This window comes from Scylla paramamosain, chromosome 45 (genome assembly GCF_035594125.1).
Source record: "Scylla paramamosain isolate STU-SP2022 chromosome 45, ASM3559412v1, whole genome shotgun sequence".
Classification (NCBI taxonomy): domain Eukaryota; kingdom Metazoa; phylum Arthropoda; class Malacostraca; order Decapoda; family Portunidae; genus Scylla; species Scylla paramamosain.
The window spans coordinates 7088538-7107798 of NC_087195.1; the positions used below are offsets into that span (position 1 = coordinate 7088538).

At 42.0% G+C, this 19261-nt stretch overlaps 1 protein-coding gene across 1 annotated transcript; it reads right to left on the reverse strand.

The window, feature by feature from the left end:
• Window positions 1-15343: 15343 nt before the first annotated feature.
• LOC135094304 (general transcription factor II-I repeat domain-containing protein 2A-like) lies at window positions 15344-15952 on the reverse strand. Its single transcript, XM_063994299.1, has one exon. The coding sequence runs from the start codon at window positions 15950-15952 to the stop codon at window positions 15344-15346; it is 609 nt and encodes a 202-aa protein (XP_063850369.1).
• Between the last annotated feature and the right edge of the window lie 3309 nt (window positions 15953-19261).

Below are 19261 nucleotides of genomic sequence, written 5' to 3' on the forward strand. Positions count from 1 at the left end.
TCTATCACTTCACAACCTTCTATCTGATTGCCAGTATGGGTTCCGTCAAGGCCGCTCTACTGGTGATCTTCTGGCTTTCCTTACTGAGTCTTGGTCATCCTCTTTTAGAGATTTTGGTGAAACTTTTGCTGTTGCCTTGGACATATCAAAAGCTTTTGATAGAGTCTGGCACAAAGCTTTGATTTCCAAACTACCCTCCTACGGCTTCTATCCTTCTCTCTGTAACTTCATCTCAAGTTTCCTTTCTGACTGTTCTATTGCTGCTGTGGTAGACGGTCACTGTTCTTCTCTATTAACAGTGGTGGCTTAATCTATTAACAGTGGTGTTCCTCAGGGTTCTATCCTGTCTCCCACTCTCTTCTTATTATTCATTAATAATCTTCTAAACCAAACTTCTTGTCCTATCCACTCCTACGCTGATGTTACCACCCTGCACTTTTCCACGTCTTTTCATAGACGTCCAACCTTTCAGGAGGTAAACATTTCATGCAGGGAAGCCACAGAACGCTTGACTTCTGATCTTTCTAAAATTTCTGATTGGTGCAGAGCAAACTTGGTATTGTTCAATGCCTCAAAAACTCAATTCCTCAATCTATCAACTCGACACAACCTTCCAGACAACTATCCCCTCTTCTTCAATGACACTCAACTGTCCCCTTCTTCTACACTGAACATCTCGGTCTGTCCTTTACTTATAATCTGAACTGGAAACTTCACATCTCATTTAAAGGAGGAGGCAGTAGACACCTGCCAAAACGATAATTACTCCCAGTGAGGTCTAAAGCACTGTTCAGGGGGTGCTGTGAACTTATCATTAAACCCAGCTGTGACCTCACTGAACGTTTCCCTTTGTGTCTCACAACACAAGGGGGTAGTCACAGCCTGCCCTCTAAAGACAACTCTCTTCCTCCACACAAAACTACAAGCACCTAATAACACACACACCCTTCACTCAAAAAAAATTTAAAATCATGGCGACTCCTACACCAGCCTCGGAGTCCCCATCTGGGGAGGGGACCATAAATGTCCCCAGGTCGGACTGCCTTTCCGTCGACGACCCTAAGTGTCTTGACACCCCCCTCAACTTTTTCTTCATTAACTTCTACCTTCCTATGACTTGAATTCCTTCAAGAGGGAGGTTTCAAGACACTTATCCACCAATTTTTGACTACTGCTTTGACCCTTTTAGGGACTGGCATTTCAGTGGGCATTTTTTTTTATTAGATTTTTGTTGCCCTTGGCCAGTATCCTTCCTACATAAAAAAAAAAAAAAAAAAAAAAAAAAAAATCTCTAGCTAAAACAGCTTCTATGAAGTTAGGTGTTCTGAGATGTCTCCGCCAGTTTTTCTCACCCCCCAGCTGCTAACTCTGTACAAGGGCCTTATCCGTCCATGTATGGAGTATGCTTCACATGTCTAGGGGGGGTTCCACTCATACTGCTCTTCTAGACAGGGTGGAATCAAAAGCTTTTCGTCTCATCAACTCCTCCTCTTACTGACTGTCTTCAGCCTCTTTCTCATCATGAATTTGTCTTTCTTTCCTCATGCCGATTTCTCATCGGCCGACAGCCGATTTCTCATCGGCATGAGGAGGCGTGAGTTGGGAGAGGCCCATGTCATAATTAGAGGGTAGGGATGAGGATGCAGCTGGTAGGCTAGTTATGCTGTTACCTACATGACCATGTAAATAAAGGTTAAAGCAATGAATACTGTAAACATATCGTAGTGTGTTTTAGTGCCCCTCTGAACTTAACATGGACAAGACATTTAGCGAAGAGATGCTGAATCTCTTCAGATATCCTGCTCGCATAATTATCGCAGGTTATACAAATTCTGGCAAAACACACCTCTGCAATAAAATTATAGAGAAATATCAACATGGATTTAACAGAATTATCATTTGTGGCATCTCATCGCATTTGCTGCAGCAAAATTCCGCCTTTCAAGATAAGGTCGAAGTGCATGAGAAAATTACTGATTCCATGATGGTGACAATCTATATGCCAATCCGCAAGTGCACATGCTCTTGATATTAGATGATAATTTCCTCACGGCTGGCAATTCTCAAACGATAGCAGAGGCCTTTTACCAAAGGGAGACATAAAAATTTGTCAGTTATAATGATAGCGCAGAATGTCTTTTTCCCTGGAAAGTATGCTAGAACGATAACTTTAAATGCCTCGCATTAAATTCTTATGAAAAACAGAGATATTTATCAAATTGAATGTCTGGGCAAGCAACTTTATGGAAAGGAGCGCGCCAAAACACTTTGTGGAAATTTATAAAAATGTCATGCTTAGATCCAATCACGGTTATTTGTTTTGTGATTTATCCCCGAACACACTCGGAGAAATTCAACTGCGCACGAATATTGTAAATGAACCGCCCTGTGAGAGAGTCTATCTGCTATGAACGGCGTCTTGGACGAATTTTATTGGGATATAACGAATCCTGCGGCTTTAGGAGGTATGCAAGCACTCTACAGATTTAAGAATCTAACACTCCGTGATGTGAAGGCATTTCTGCAGAGCGTCTGTACTTATACGCTTCACAAGCTAACACTGAAACGTTTACTGCGGCGAAAAATTCTTGCTCCTAAACCGTCTGTCATTTAAACTTGTGATTTGGCAGATTTTACAAAGCTGCACAGACAAAATGGCGGCGTTCGATACATTATGTTTTGCCTAGACGTTTTCAGCAGGTACCTGAAAGTGGCAACGCTGACAAGTAAATCCAGTCGCTGTAGCCTGCAAGAGCTGAAAAAAGAAAAAAAAAAAATTAGAGTTGGGAAGTTTTACAGGCGTGTCGCGTCTTTTTACCGATTAGGGATCCGAATTTTATAATCAAGCAGTGAAAAAATATCTAACTTTGAAAGGTATTACCTTGTATTCTAATTACTCGTGCGAAACAAAGGAAAGTTTGGCAGAAAGGGTCATCCGAACCAACCATAAAGGCGAAAATATATCAATATCTCACGCAGAACAATACACTGACGTATATTAACGTCTTGCCCACCCTAATAAACACGTACAATCACACCCCACACCGCGGTTTGGGTGATAACCAAATACTGACCCAGGTTCACCGCCTCCACAACTTGCCACAAGTCAGGAGGCAATTTAAACGAATGCATTTAAATAATTTAAGAGGAAAGAAAGTCGTCAGTCAAAAATTAGATGTGGGAGACATTGTACGCTTGCAACGTGCTTCCTGAACGTAATTTAAATTCAATGAGGGTTATACCATCAACAATACCGAAGAGCTTTTTAAGATAAGTCATGTGGATTACTCACATAAAATCACTATTTATTACATAAGGGATTTGGCTGGTGAGGACGTGACTGGTGCATTCTACAAGGAAGAATTAATCAAGTCCTCTCCTCTGGCGCATTACCAGGTCGATATATTAAGATCGAAGGTCGAGCGAGGTATGAGAAAGTATTTCATCCACTGGCGTGGATATCCAGATAAATTTGACAGCTGGAGAGATGTGGACGACTTAATAAGATATGGATGAGGAAAACCACTGATAATGCAATACAAGGATTTGGCTTTCCTCTTGTCTCACGTCTCCTATGAATTGTGGAAGCAGGTCTTGCAGAGTTTGAATAAGCGCGAAGTCAATTGCATCTTGGAAATATTCACCAACTTTTTGAAGAAACGCCTGACGGATGACGATACCATCATTAACTGCCTGAAAAATTCAAGAATGATATTCGCACTGTAGCCTTGAAGAAGACGCCCGTGTACAAGAAAAAGCCATTCTCATCTCCAAACGAGGTGGCAGCATATTGGCCACGTTACTCCCGATAGCCATGTTGGCAATAGCAAGTTTACTACAGAAATGAAAGAATATTGTTTAGTTCCCTTGTCAGTTACTGAGAGGTATAAGTTTAAACTGGCCGACGCTGCAACTCCGCAACGATTCATATCAAAACAAGTCAAGAAAAAAAAAAATTAACTTCCGCCGCTAACCACCTCCACTGCCATTGCCTCCATCACGGCTCCGCAGCACACGCTGCGGAGCCGTGCATACACACTGCGCTGATGTTTCGTGTTAGCACGCCATATGACGTGTTAACACGTGTTAGCAAAAAATCTGGAACAGGCGTTCTCATAATGAAGTTCACACTGGTCTGATATGTCGCGTAACACATCAGCTGACGTGTTACGCGACATAACATGCATCAACACGCATCAGATCAAATTCAAAACTCCCAGATATTCGTCAGAAGGAAATCTGCGTCAGATAGGTGTAGGCGCATATTATTGTACAGTGTTTTGATATTATTCAATAGTGTTTCGAAGTTATTCTATAGTGTTTCGATATTATTTTATAGTGTTTCGATATTATTCTATGTTATGTGTTTCTATATTATTCAACAGGTACTATTCTATGGTGACAAAGTGTTTTCGTTATGGAGGAACAGTTAATAGAATATGTAAGAGGATACGATCACTTATTTAATCCACGAAACTCGCCCAAACTATCCCTTTCGGCGTTTATCACATTTGTTTGAGTTTTTTCTCCAGAAGTAGCAAGCGCTATAGCTATTGCTACTAACTGCTCCTCTTCTACATCGAGTTCATTTAACATATTTTCATTAATTTTCAATTTTTACAACACAAAATTGGAGGATAAGTAAGAAAGAACGTGCTCACTCCACAAAAAATCAAATCTTTCTGACGTAACATGCATCAGATAAATAAAAACGTCGTTGTGTTATATGATGCAATCTGTTGCTGTGTGTTGACACGTCACATGGCGTGTTAACACGAAACATCAGCGCAGTGTGTATGCACCTTTAATCCGCCCTTGGATGATTTAATTTGAGTTGCTGTTCACCTTCCTTTAGAGAATATGGTTTTATCTCTCTTGAAGTTATTGGAGGGTAAACCTGGGATTTCATGGGATGATCGCGGTAACTTACTTCCGCCATTTTGGAGGATGTGTGTTTGATCTCATACGAGCACTCGGCGATGGAAAAGGAGACACGAAAAGACTTTCAGCCAATAAGCGTCCATTATTATCACTGTTACTTCGCTTGGCACAACTCCCCGCCAACGCCATTAGAAATACAGCTCAACGAAGTAAACTGATAGGCTGCAGGATCAGACACGTCTGGGAAGCATACTAAAATGAAAGGTTCCTTCTTTCTCTGTAAACATGTAAGTAAATCAATAAACGCATGAGTCATTGATGTGCATGTGTTAATTACCCATGGATGGGTAATTAATAAGGGTTATGGTCAAAAAGGTTCATCTCATCACCTACATCCCCTAATAAATAACATGACCTCCCACCCCTCCCCACCAACAAAGCAAAAAATAACACCTGCATTAGTTTGAATGAATAATTTTACTACACAAGAGGAGTAATATCAGCCAATACATGCGAATAAAAACCTCCGACGTCACATTCGCCCCTCCCCCGCGCACAGAGGGATCGACGTGTGGATCTACCCTCCAATTACTCATGAAGTTAAAGGTGGTCGAGGGTAGACTGACCGATGGCGTGTTCCGCGATCGTCGCTGTTATATTGCTTACGCGGTAAATGCGGTCTTCACCGAACTGTGTGGGATTGCGCGGGACCTCAATGCTATTTATCGATACGAGAATACGCATGCATCTAGAAAGAGACTCTACTCGCTTCATCCAGCCATGTCGGACACGAGAGATGAACCAGGATGCATCATTATCCATGCGCCTTCCACAGGAAGCGTAAATCTCCCCGACCTGGTGGCCTGCGTGACTCAGTATGGTTGGGGCGAGGCCGTCGAGGGTAATGAGAAGGCATGACAGGCAACTGCGACATCAAAGGATTTGCATTACGTGGAAGGACTCAAGATGGATACAAGCGTGAACCGGTGTCAACACTTCCAGAATTGTCTGAAAAAAAATTGCCTTGTTAGCCATGGCAAAGATTAAGGTGGAGCAGATTATCATTATGGAAGGAATGGCTTACAGAGGTCGCTGCCAAGATGAGTGGATGAATAATTACCTGCCTGTGGTGGAAGGCTTGGCGATGCGACTTCAACCTTTTGGAGTTGAAATTATTCTGGTGAGGAAGCTTGAATAAATTATATCATGTAAAATTTTAAAATAAATTTGATGTATGTGTGACGAAATGAGTATAAATGTATTCCTTAACTGGAATGGCCATTGTTATTTATTTTCATCATGGTGGGAGCAGAGCATAATCTGTTTTTGATGATTCTGGGCAACACCGACCTCTACTCCCATAACCAGCCCCATTGCTTTGAAAATAGAATCACTCTCCCCATCCATCTTGATCCAAATAAGGAATATGAAGTAGGTCTGATAAACTGCTTTTATCCAAAACAGTTCTTGGGACTAGTGGTGATTATGCTTGCACGCATGTATAAACGCCATACATACACACCTCAAACGAGCACTGAGGTGGGCGATACTGGGTATCGCCCATATTGACGTCATTAATATCGAATTGCCCGAAGAATTAAAAAGCAATATGAAGACTGAGTTTGACCTGTATTTTGAGTGATGATTTTTTTTAACTATAATGAAAAAAACGCGAAGGGTGGAATGCATCCTTCAGAATGCCCCGCAATGCAACAACAATGGTCATTTCTGCTACTTGACTGTGAAATTTGAATCCAGGATGGCTCAAGTCTTTGGCTTTGATTATTACGCAAAGTATAATTTATACAGTTCATACGCTGAAGATGACTCTACCTTCATTCCCGCCCCTTTCCCGCCTCTAATTGATGGTGGAATAGATTTCGCACTATTTTACGTGGACTGTGTCACTGATGATTATGGTGGTCAGCATAACAACTTATTAGGAGTCATTAGCATGGAATCTGCTGGCGGTAAAGATTTTCATCAGATTGCGTATAAATCACTCAGTAAAACTATTTTTGATTCAACTGCGATTCAAGTTGCGGATCAATTTGGCCGGCCCATTCACTTTGTGAGGGGTAAATCAATTACACTCTTACTGCATATCAGACAGAAATAAACAACCGGTGATTATGCGCGGCATCTTATTCGCGAAGCGGCTGTCATCATGACGAGAGCGTTCACACCTCCCACTCGAGCGGAATATGACTTGTATTTTATGCAAAGCAAAGGCGGGGGGGGGGGGGGAGTTAGACGACATCCGGGCTTTTATTCCATCCCATTCAAGAAGAGGTGGCGATTTATTTTCTGTGTTGAGCGGCTTTGCTAAAAGAGCAATTCCCTTTTTCATGCGCACTGTGGCACCTGAAACACTCTAAATGGGAAAAGGTTTATTATCAGATGTTTTAGGGGGAGAAACGACTTTGTGAATCATTAAGAAATCGAAGCGTCGCCGCCGTGAAGGGCGTGGGTGAAAGGTTAGTTCGAGGTGGATGAGTAATGAAAAAGAGAAAAGTTGGAGTCAGAAAAAAAAAAAGAGAAAACAGCCAGCCAGACAACTGAAAAGAAAGACTTGCTATAAAGCAGATATCTTCAATATTCAACTTAGTCACAAAGATGACTCATTACTGACCGGCTGTACAGGGGGGAGCGACCTCCACCCCCTTGAGCAATTATCTGACGGCCGTGAGTGAGAATTTCCCGCGGGTGAATCGCCTGCATACCATCGTCAGTCGCTGCGAGGCGAAAGTTGGACGTATTATCCTTTAATTTAGACACTAATGCTAATAATCATGCGGGAATTAACGGCCCTTACATTGAATTTAGACTGCCTGGCATTCCAGGACAATTTTTGGATCTATCAACGCTGTCTCTAGAATTGCGAATTAGCGTGGCGAAGGCGGATGGCACGCCACTAGACGACGACGATCACGTCGTCTTTAGTAATGGCTTGAATAATACGATGTTTAAGTCTTGCGCTTGTTGTTTTAACAGCTTGTGCAGTCATCCTCTTTGCTCAAGTATCACGCCTTCATTGAAATGATTACAACAATCCCTCAGGATAAAATTGATTATATCGGTCGCGTCGCCTTCTACCACTGTGATTATGATGGATCAAAAAGCATAATCAATAAATTTGATGAAGACTATTTCATGGAAGGGAATAAAGACGAGAAACAAATGATAAAAGATTGTAAAACGCACGGCCTTTTGATGACTGCGCTTTTGTTTCCGGATATATCAAGTCTGGACGCATACCTACTTGACTCTGTCGATGTGAGAATTCGATTAAAATTGGCTAACAAAACATGGATTCTTAATTCACACCAGGACGCCAGCAGTTTCAAATTTAAGCTCGAGATGGCAAGTTATGGGTTGACCGCGTCACGCCTCATCTGCCCATCGTAGAATCGTTAAATAACTCTTTGACTCTAAATCCAATGCAATACATTTTCAATAGGACACTCAATAAGATGTAAGTGTTAGGCACCAATCAAACGTCTTTGATTGCCGAATTACCTTTCATGCAAATCATACCTCAAAATTTGACCATGGCAATAGTTGATATGGACAGCTTACAAGGCGTAATTGATAAGAATGGCTTATATTTTCATCACGCCGATCTGTCACATGTACATATCACCGTGAACGGGGCGACCATTTATAATGTTCGTAGTTCTTTCGCGCATCACGCATCAAAATTATTTTACACGACCCTTGAGTCACTAGGATTGGACACACGTAATTCCCTAACATTTGATGCATTTAATAAAGGTCGGACAGTATGTTTCTTTAACTTTATGACAGAGGACGTGCACAATGTCATCCCTCTGGATAAATCAGGGACTCTAATAATTAATCTGTCTTTTGCTAAGGGACATAATCAGAACTGCGTCACCATGTTTTTCACCGACACTACTGACGTCATAGAAATTGATCATTATCGTCACGTTTGCTGCATTGTCCGCGCATAAGCCGTCATGAATGCACGTGAAACACAAGCCGGTCTAGCAGGCGTCTTGGGCGTGAGGTGTACAGATAGTCAAGGAACAATGGGCACAAAAATATAGACACACAGAATAGCACGCAATATGATAACACAACACAAAATATAACACAGAATAGTACACAAAATGATAACACAGCCAACAACAAATAATAATGAGAGACAGAAGGGAATTATGTAAACACTGACAGGAAGACAGACAGATAGAAAATTAGATAAATAGACAGATAGGTACCACTTAATAACAGAAGAATGAGGAGTGGAAAGACAAGAATAATCTGGATCAAATTGGATACTTAAATGTTGGCGAGGAAGTGACAGCAGATGACTGGAGGGACACAGCTGCAACAAACGTGGGGAGGTGACCTTGGATGGATCCGGCAGTAAGAGTGATGACGGCTGCGGCGCACAGAGCGTTGCATGATGTCCTGTGAAGCCTGGCCGTGAGAACTGGTGGAGAGGGTGGTGGATGGGAGGTTAGCCAAGGCCATGAGCACTGGGATGGCCTGCGGTAGTAGCCAAGGGACACCCACACCTCGGGAGGGAAGCAGGAACGACGACCAGCAGTGGCGACACGGTGTGGCGGCAGTCATGTTTGGTGGTACGGTGATGAGCAGGGTGCGGCCACAGGGGCTAGTCACGTGGGAGAGCGTGGGACCAGGATGCAGCCACAGAGAGAGAGAGAGAGAGAGAGAGAGAGAGAGAGAGAGAGAGAGAGAGAGAGAGAGAGAGAGAGAGAGCACGCGGATTTAAGCCTCGCAACTTGCCTGCAATAGGGCTTGATATTCGTTTCTCAGTGTGTACTTTTGAGTTCGTGTGTGTTCGATCGCACAACACCGCTGACCACCACTGCTCTAATATTTAATGCGATCACCACTTGTTCTAGATTCATTGATGAAGGGACAGGACTGATGTCCATCACTTGTATCGAAAATATTTTTACCTCTTCTCTTATTATTGTTCTGAGTTTAGATGATGTATTTGCCCAGTTGGTGATACTTGCCACTGCTGGATCAGATAAGGTGTGCTGGTAGCGTAGAGGACCGGTACTGAGCTTGGTATTTCTGGTAGCTTGGGGGTCGTGGGTATAGGTTGATATAGTTGGTGTGTGTGAGTAAAAAAACATGTATGATGGGAGTTCCTCTTGATTTAATAATAGGGAATGTACACACTTGATATGAGACGAGATTGTAACGTGACGATTGATTGTTTTCTCTCTCTGAAGTGATATGAAATGATGACTGAACAGCGTCTCTCAAGACTGACTGTGACTGAGCGGAACTGAGTGAGAGACCAAGACTGACTGCTCGTGACTGACTCGAATTGGGACTGACTGACTGGGACTGACTGTGTACTGAACTGGACTGTCGGACAGAACTGAGTGCTCGCTGCCATGCGGGCTGTATTTATATGAGCTTAGTGGATCATATTTTTGTGTTTTTTGGGAGAAGAAATGACCAATGAGATGCCATGAAATGAGGTAAAACAGCCAATGAGAGGGCTTGTTATTTTAGCCAATGACCAGGAAGGGAAGACTCAGAGCGAACACAGGTGTTTTCCCTAAGGACTGGTGGTGGGTGTGAAATTTCCTTAAGAGGTAGAGAAGAAGAAAGGTTAAAATAGGATAGACTGGCTGGCCATGGGCACACATGGGATGAATATATGAACATACGCATGTGGGATGGATATATGAACATACGCATGTGGGATGGATATATGAAATGGTGAATATACATATAAATAATAATAATAATAATTGTTGAGACTGATACATCAGAGCTCTAGATAAGGAGTCTGCAGCTTTCAAGTATCTCCAAGATTTCTTCCCTATGCTGTCTGCAGCAAAAGTGGATGCCACTGTCTTCGTTGGTCCACAAATAAAGGTCATGGAGTGCAAGGAGTTCCCCAAGAACCTTACTGGGACGGAGAAAGCAGCGTGGAACAGCTTTGTCGCAGTGGTTTTGGCTTCTTGGGGAATCACGAAGCCAAAAACTTGTTCAGACCTTGGTGAAAAAGTACGGCAAGATGGGTTGCAGGAGTATGTCCTTCAAAATCCATATCCTTGAGATTCATCTTGATAAACTTAAGAAGAACATGGAGGCGTACTCCAAGGAGCAAGGCGAGTGCTTCCACCAGGATATACTAGACTTTGAATATCGTCACCAAGGGTCATATAATGAAAACATGATGAGAGACTATATTTGGGAGTTGAGTTGTGAAAGTAATTTAGTGTATGTGTGAATCGCGGAAAACTACTCATTTTTAATGCTTTATTGTCTCACTTATGTAATCCTAGAATAAATAAAACCTACTTTTGTATTATACAATACATTGTTTTGTTTCTACTTTGTACAAATGAAAGTTCAAATTCTCCAAATTCCAACAATAGGAATAGGTAAATTTCATAAATATCATTATTCTGGCCATAAAGGCAAAGTTATAAATAAATATCAGTGTTTTTACGTGTTTTCTAGGCATCGGCAAATAGGAAACAACAGTTGTTACCGAAGGACAAAACTCGTGCTTTTTTTTTTTTTATGTAGGAAGGACACTGGCCAAGGGCAACAAAAATCTAATAAAAAAAATGTCCACTAAAATGCCAGTCCCATAAAAGGGTCAAAGCAGTGGTCAAAAATTGGTGGATAAGTGTCTTGAAACCTCCCTCTTGAAGGAATTCAAGTCATAGGAAGGTGGAAATACAGAAGCAGGCATGGAGTTCCAGAGTTTACCAGAGAAAGGGATGAATGACTGAGAATACTGGTTAACTCTTGTGTTAGAGAGGTGGACAGAATAGGGGTGAGAGAAAGAAGTAAGTCTTGTGCAGCGAGGCCGCGGAAGGAGGGGAGGCATGCAGTTAGCAAGATCAGAAGAGCAGTTAGCATGAAAATAGCGGTAGAAGACAGCTAGATATGCAACATTGCGGCGGTGAGAGAGAGGCTGAAGACAGTCAGTTAGAGGAGAGGAGTTGATGAGATGAAAAGCTTTTGATTCCACCCTGTCTAGAAGAGCAGTATGAGTGGAACCCCTCCAGACATGTGAAGCATACTCCATACATGGACGGATAAGGCCCTTGTACAGAGTTAGCAGCTGGGGGGATGAGAAAAACTGGCGGAGACGTCTCAGAACACCTAACTTCATAGAAGCTGTTTTAGCTAGAGATGAGATGTGAAGTTTCCAGTTCAGATTATAAGTAAAGGACAGACCGAGGATGTTCAGTGTATAAGAGGGGGACAGTTGAGTGTCATTGAAGAAGAGGGGATAGTTGTCTGGAAGGTTGTGTCGAGTTGATAGATGGAGGAATTGAGTTTTTGAGGCATTGAACAATACCAAGTTTGCTCTGCCCCAATCAGAAATTTTTAGAAAGATCAGAAGTCAGGCGTTCTGTGGCTTCCCTGCGTGATATGTTTACCTCCTGAGGGGTTGGACGTCTATGAAAAGACGTGGAAAAGTGCAGGGTGGTATCATCAGGAGGAGTGGATAGGACAAGAAGTCTGGTTTAGATCATTAATGAATAATAAGAAGAAAGTGGGTGACAGGACAGAACCCTGAGGAACACCACTGTTAATAGATTTAGGAGAAGAACAGTGACCGTCTACCACAGCAGCAATAGAACGGTCAGAAAGGAAACTTGAGATGAAGTTACAGAGAGAAGGATAGAAACCGTAGGAGGGTAGTTTGGAAATCAAAGCTTTGTGCCAGACTCTATCAAAAGCTTTTGATATGTCCAAGGCAACAGCAAAAGTTTCATCAAAATCTCTAAAAGAGGATGACCATGACTCAGTAAGGAAAGCCAGAAGATCACCAGTAGAGCGGCCTTGACGGAACCCATACTGGCGATCAGATAGAAGGTTTTTTTTTTTTTTTTTTATGTAGGAAGGATACTGGCCAAGGGCAACAAAAATCTAATAAAAAAAAAAATGCCCACTGAAATGCCAGTCCCATAAAAGGGTCAAAGCAGTGGTCAAAAATTGGTGGATAAGTGTCTTGAAACCTCCCTCTTGAAGGAATTCAAGTCATAGGAAGGTGGAAATACAGAAGCAGGCAGGGAGTTCCAGAGTTTACCAGAGAAAGGGATGAATGATTGAGAATACTGGTTAACTCTTGCGTTAGAGAGGTGGACAGAATAGGGGTGAGAGAAAGAAGAAAGTCTTGTGCAGCGAGGCTGCGGAAGGAGGGAAGGCATGCAGTTAGCAAGATCAGAAGAGCAGTTGGCATGAAAATAGCGGTAGAAGACAGCTAGATATGCAACATTGCGGTGGTGAGAGAGGGGCTGAAGACAGTCAGTTAGAGGAGAGGAGTTGATGAGACGAAAAGCTTTTGATTCCACCCTGTCTAGAAGAGCAATATGAGTGGAACCCCTCCAGACATGTGAAGCATACTCCATACATGGACGGATAAGGCCCTTGTACAGAGTTAGCAGCTGGGGGGTGGGGTGAGAAAAACTGGCGGAGACGTCTTAGAACACCTAACTTCATAGAAGCTGTTTTAGCTAGAGATGAGATGTGAAGTTTCCAGTTCAGATTATAAGTAAAGGACAGACCGAGGATGTTCAGTGTAGAAGAGGGGGACAGTTGAGTGTCATTGAAGAAGAGGGGATAGTTGTCTGGAAGGTTGTGTCGAGTTGATAGATGGAGGAATTGAATTTTTGAGGCATTGAACAATACCAAGTTTGCTCTGCCCCAATCAGAAATTTTAGAAAGATCAGAAGTCAGGCATTCTGTGGCTTCCCTGCGTGATATGTTTACCTCCTGAAGGGTTGGACGTCTATGAAAAGACGTGGAAAAGTGCAGGGTGGTATCATCAGCATAGGAGTGGATAGGACAAGAAGTTTGGTTTAGAAGATCATTAATGGATAATAAGAAGAAAGTGGGTGACAGGACAGAACCCTGAGGAACACCACTGTTAATAGATTTAGGAGAAGAACAGTGACCATCTACCACAGCAGCAATAGAACGGTCAGAAAGGAAACTTGAGATGAAGTTACAGAGAGATGGATAAAAACCGTAGGAGGGTAGTTTTGAAATCAAAGCTTTATGGTAGACTCTATCAAAGGCTTTTGATATGTCCAAAGCAACAGCAAAAGTTTCACCAAAGTCTCTAAAAGAGGATGACCAAGACTCAGTAAGGAAAGCCAGAAGATCACCAGTAGAGCGGCCTTGACGGAACCCATACTGGCGATCAGATAGAAGGTTGTGAAGTGATAGATGTTTAAGAATCTTCCTGTTGAGGATAGATTCAAAAACTTTAGATAAGCAGGAAATTAAAGCAATAGGACGGTAGTTTGAGGGATTAGAGCGGTCACCCTTTTTAGGAACAGGTTGAATGTAGGCAAAGTTCCAGCAAGAAGGAAAGGTAGATGTTGACAGACAGAGCTGAAAGAGTTTGACTAGGCAAAGTGCAAGCACGGAGGCACAGTTTCGGAGAACAATAGGAGGGACCCCATCAGGTCCATAAGCCTTCCGAGGGTTTAGGCCAGCGAGGGCATGGAAAACATCATTGTGAAGAATTTTAATAGGTGGCATGAAGTAGTCAGAGGGTGGAGGAGAGGGAGGAACAAGCCCAGAATCGTCCAAGGTAGAGTTTTTAGCAAAGGTCTGAGCAAAGAGTTCAGCTTTATAAATAGATGTGATATCAGTGGTGCCATCTGGTTGAAGTAGAGGAGGGAAAGAAGAAGAAGCAAAGTTATTGGAGATATTTTTGGCTAGATGCCAGAAATCACGAGGGGAGTTAGATCTTGAAAGGTTTTGACATTTTCTATTAATGAAGGAGTTTTTGGCTAGTTGGAGAACAGACTTGGCATGGTTCCGGGCAGAAATATAAAGTGCATGAGATTCTGGGGATGGAAGGCTAAGTACCTTTTGTGGGCCACCTCTCTATCATGTATAGCACGAGAACAAGCTGTGTTAAACCAAGGTTTAGAAGGTTTAGGACGAGAAAAAGAGTGAGGAATGTATGCCTCCATGCCAGACACTATCACTTCTGTTATGCGCTCAGCACACAAAGACGGGTCTCTGACACAGAAACAGTAGTCATTCCAGAGAAAATCAGCAAAATACGTCCTCAGGTCCCCCCAACTAGCAGAGGCAAAACGCCAGAGGCACCTTCGCTTAGGGCAGGGGTGTCAAACTCATTTATCCCAAGGGGCCAGATTTCACCTTCACATTCAATGTGCGGGCCAGATAATCACGTATGACCATAATAATATTAATAATAATAATAATAATAATAATAATAATAATAATAATAATAATAATAATAATAATAATAACAATAATAATAATAATAATAATAATAATAATAGGTAATTATATAATAATAATAATAATAATAATAATAATAATAATAATAATAATAATAATAATAATAATAATAATAATAATATATTCTACCTTCACTCGCGTTTGCACACACGTAACCAAAAGATAAACCAGTAAAGAAAAGGAAGCATCATTTACCTTAATTCCTGGTCGTGCTGCTCCCAGAAACTTGGCACCTCTTGGTCTGTACAAGTTCGTCTATGTTTGGCGCCAGAGACTGAGCAATGGCTACTTTCAGTGTTGAGTTGAGGTGTTCATTAGTGAGCCGAGACCTGAGTCCAGACTTGTTCAAGTTCATCAGTGAGAAGAGTTGCTCACAGACATAGGTACTGCCGAACATTGACATAATCTTTGATGCCAAACATTTGATTCGAGGATATCTTGGCCCAACATATTGATAGAATGTACCAATATCAACACTTGAGAACTTTTCCTTCAACGCAGAATCGCACTGAAGATCAATTAGTTCTAACTGAATATCCTCTGGTGTCTCATCAGGATTTGCAGCGAAAGGATTTCGAAAGATCGAGAAATCACTCTCAAGGTTCTTTAAGTCTGCAAATCTTTCTCCAAATTCGTTCAGTAACTTGGAAATCATGTTGCAGTACTTTTCTCTGCTGATAATTCCACGAAACTCAGGTGTGCTTTGCAATGATTTCAGTGTAGGAAAGTGTGCAGCATTATTCGCTGCTAGTTGACGTTCAAAAAGTTTGAGCTTCACCTCAAAAGCACGAATGGACTCATGCATGTCTGTCACCAATTTATTGCGACCTTGCAGTCTTGTATTGAGCAAATTCAAGTGTTCTGTCATATCTACCATGAAGGCTAAATCTTGAAGCCAATCATAGTCTTTCAGTTCCTGGACATTTCTTCCTTTGTTATGCATGAAACTTTGTATTTCACTTCTTAATTCATAAAAGCGCTTCAGCACAATTCCCCGGCTTAACCAACGAACATCAGTGTGATAAGGCAGACCGTGAGAGTGAGTTTCCTCCAATAGGCAGTTGAACTGTCTGTGGTTCAGACCTCGCGCTCGTATAAAGTTTACTGCCTTGACAACAACATCCATAACGTGATCCATCTTTAATATTTTACTGCAAAGCACTTCCCTGTGAATTATGCAATGAACACTGAATTTGATGGTCTGAATTCAGGGTGAGTAGTTTTTCCTTTAACTTTGCTGTCACGCCAGCCTTTCTACCAACCATTTGAGATGCTCCATCTGTTGTCAGACTCACAGTTTTCTTCCAGTCAACACCTATCCTATCAAGTGCACCAGTCAAACTCACAAATATATCATCCCCTGTTGTTGTTCCTTTCATTGGTACTAATTCCACAAATTCTTCAGTTACCTGCATATTTTCATCAACACCACGTATGAACACTGCTAGTTGAGCTATGTCAGTAATGTCTGTACTTTCATCGATTGCTACAGAAAATGCTACAAATTTAGCAACTTTTTCTTTGAGCTGACTATTAAGATTTTCTGACAGTTCATTTACTCTTTCTGCAACTGTATTTCTTGAAAGGCTTATGTTTGCAAATGATCTACGTTTTTCAGGGCAAATATCTTCTGCGGCCATCATCATGCATTTCTTTATAAAGTCCCCTTCTGAAAATGGTTTCGATGACACAGCTATTTCCCGTGCAATCCTATAACTTGCCCGTACTGCAGTGTCACTGGCTTCATGAACACGCTGATACACTGACTGCTGCCTTTTGAGAGACTGTTCTAGCGTCTTTACTTTTTCTTCACGAAGTTTTCCACTATACACATCATACTTTGAAGCATGAGTGCTTGTGTAATGTCGCCGAATGTTATATTCTTTTGACACCGCTATAATTTGGTTGCAAATCAAACAAGTTGGTTATCCATTCACTTCAGCAAAAAAGTAAGATATTTTCCACTTTTCCTGCATCACACGATGTTCTTCAGTAACTGTTCGCTTCTTGGAAATCATGATGAAATGATATGCAGTAAGAGTCACACCAAAATCTGACGCTGTGACGCTCTCGAAGGACAAAGCAGGACTGAAGTCAAAGGCCGATTCTCGGTGAGACGAAGGAATGACGAGTTATGGTCACGTCTAATACATGTATATTACGGAGCAGGGCCCGTACGACTACGTGTATTCTCGTCACCTATAGTCACTGGCTTTGGAACGCAGTCGACGAGACGAAATGGTCACATGATTTACGTAAAAATATATGAGAATAATTCATTCACTACAAAACACGATAGAAAACTTGAAGCAGATGGTAAAGTTCCTGCTGGTGACATTGTGTTTGCAATCACTTACTTTAATTAAGAAAAATACTTTTAACAATAACACACACACACACACACACACACACACACACAGAGAGAGAGAGAGAGAGAGAGAGAGAGAGAGAGAGAGAGAGAGAGAGAGAGAGAGAGAATGTTGGCGGGTGGCGGCGAGCCGGACACACACACACACACACACACACACTTGACGAGGTTGGGAGTTACTATACCACAGAGGAACATCACCGCCCAAAAAATATAATAGTATCTTTATATCTTTATATAATGACTTTAAAATGCAAAGGGCTGGCTGGCTTAATCATTCCTGTAAAAAGACCAACTGTAAGACTGAAATATGAGACGTGCCGCGGGCCGCACATAGTAGTGTGGCGGGCCGCATGCGGCCCGCGGGCCGCGTGTTTGACATCCCTGGCTTAGGGGGATCCTGAGGAGGGATTGGAGCGATAGGACAAGATAAAGATATGAGATTGTGATCGGAGGAGCCCAACGGAGAAGAAAGGGTGACAGCATAAGCAGAAGGATTAGAGGTCAGGAAAAGGTCAAGAATGTTGGGTGTATCTCCAAGACGGTCAGGAATACGAGTAGGGTGTTGCACCAATTGCTCTTGGTCATGGAGGATAGCAAAGTTGTTGGCTAGTTCACCAGGATGGTCAGTGAAGGGAGAGGAAAGCCAAAGCTGGTGGTGAACATTGAAGTCTCCAAGAATGGAGATCTCTGCAAAAGGGAAGAGGGTCAGAATGTGCTCCACTTTGGAAGTTAAGTAGTCAAAGAATTACAATGTGTTATTGGTCATTGCCAATAAGGTTGTCGTTATCGATTTATTGGTTATCGTGATTTTTTTTTTTTTTTTTTTTGTCAACATGCCCAGCTATGGTTCTAAGATTACCTGTTTTTATAAAAATTATCCTGAATTACAGTAGGAAATTCTTCTGCTTTATTGTTACTTACCATCAGGCTCCAGTAAATATGCCTAAAATTAAAATCTACCACACATTTAATTGTAAATGCCTGCTCTATTTATTTCCTGTCATAGTGCGCTGTTGGCTTCCTTTGCATTATTGAATGGCCTGTACACTAATCCCAGTACTACTGATCGTGATCCTTCCTTAATATCAGCTCATATCGTTTTGTCATATGTTTTTATGTTACTGATAATACAACATTGTAATGTGTTCCTAACATAAAACGAAATGCCTCCTCCTCTCCTATTCTCCCTATCTTTATACAATAGTGTATAACCATGTATACCATCTATCTGACCCTCTGTATTACCGTATTTGCCGGTGAATTAGACGCACTTTTTTCCTGAAAAAGTACCTAATAAAATAGTTACCGTGCGTCTAATGCGGTCATAGTATAGATGCCTGTAAGCTTAGGCCTATAAATGTGAAGTTGAAGCAGTACTACACTAAACACAAATATTGTTACTACTAATAATCTCTCTCTCTCTCTCTCTCTCTCTCTCTCTCTCTCTCTCTCTCTCTCTCTCTCTCTCTCTCTCTCTCTCTCTCTCTCTCTCTCTTCCCCTTCCCATTCCTATTCCCTCCATCCATCCATCCATCCATCCTCTCTCTCTCTCTCTCTCTCTCTCTCTCTCTCTCTCTCTCTCCAACCCTCCCTCCCCCTTGCCTGCCCTTTTCTCCCTTCCTTTCCCTTGTCCCTTATCTCTAACAGATAAGGGGGAGGGGGGTGACAGGGAGGAAGGTTTGAGACAAGACGAAAGAGGAAAGAAGAGGAAAGGATAAGGGCAGGAAGGGACATAACCGAGGA

What these genes read in the sequence shown, in the direction of transcription:
- LOC135094304 (XM_063994299.1), bottom strand. Translation starts at nt 15,952, where the DNA reads ATGCATGAGTCCATTCGTGCTTTTGAGGTGAAGCTCAAACTTTTTGAA.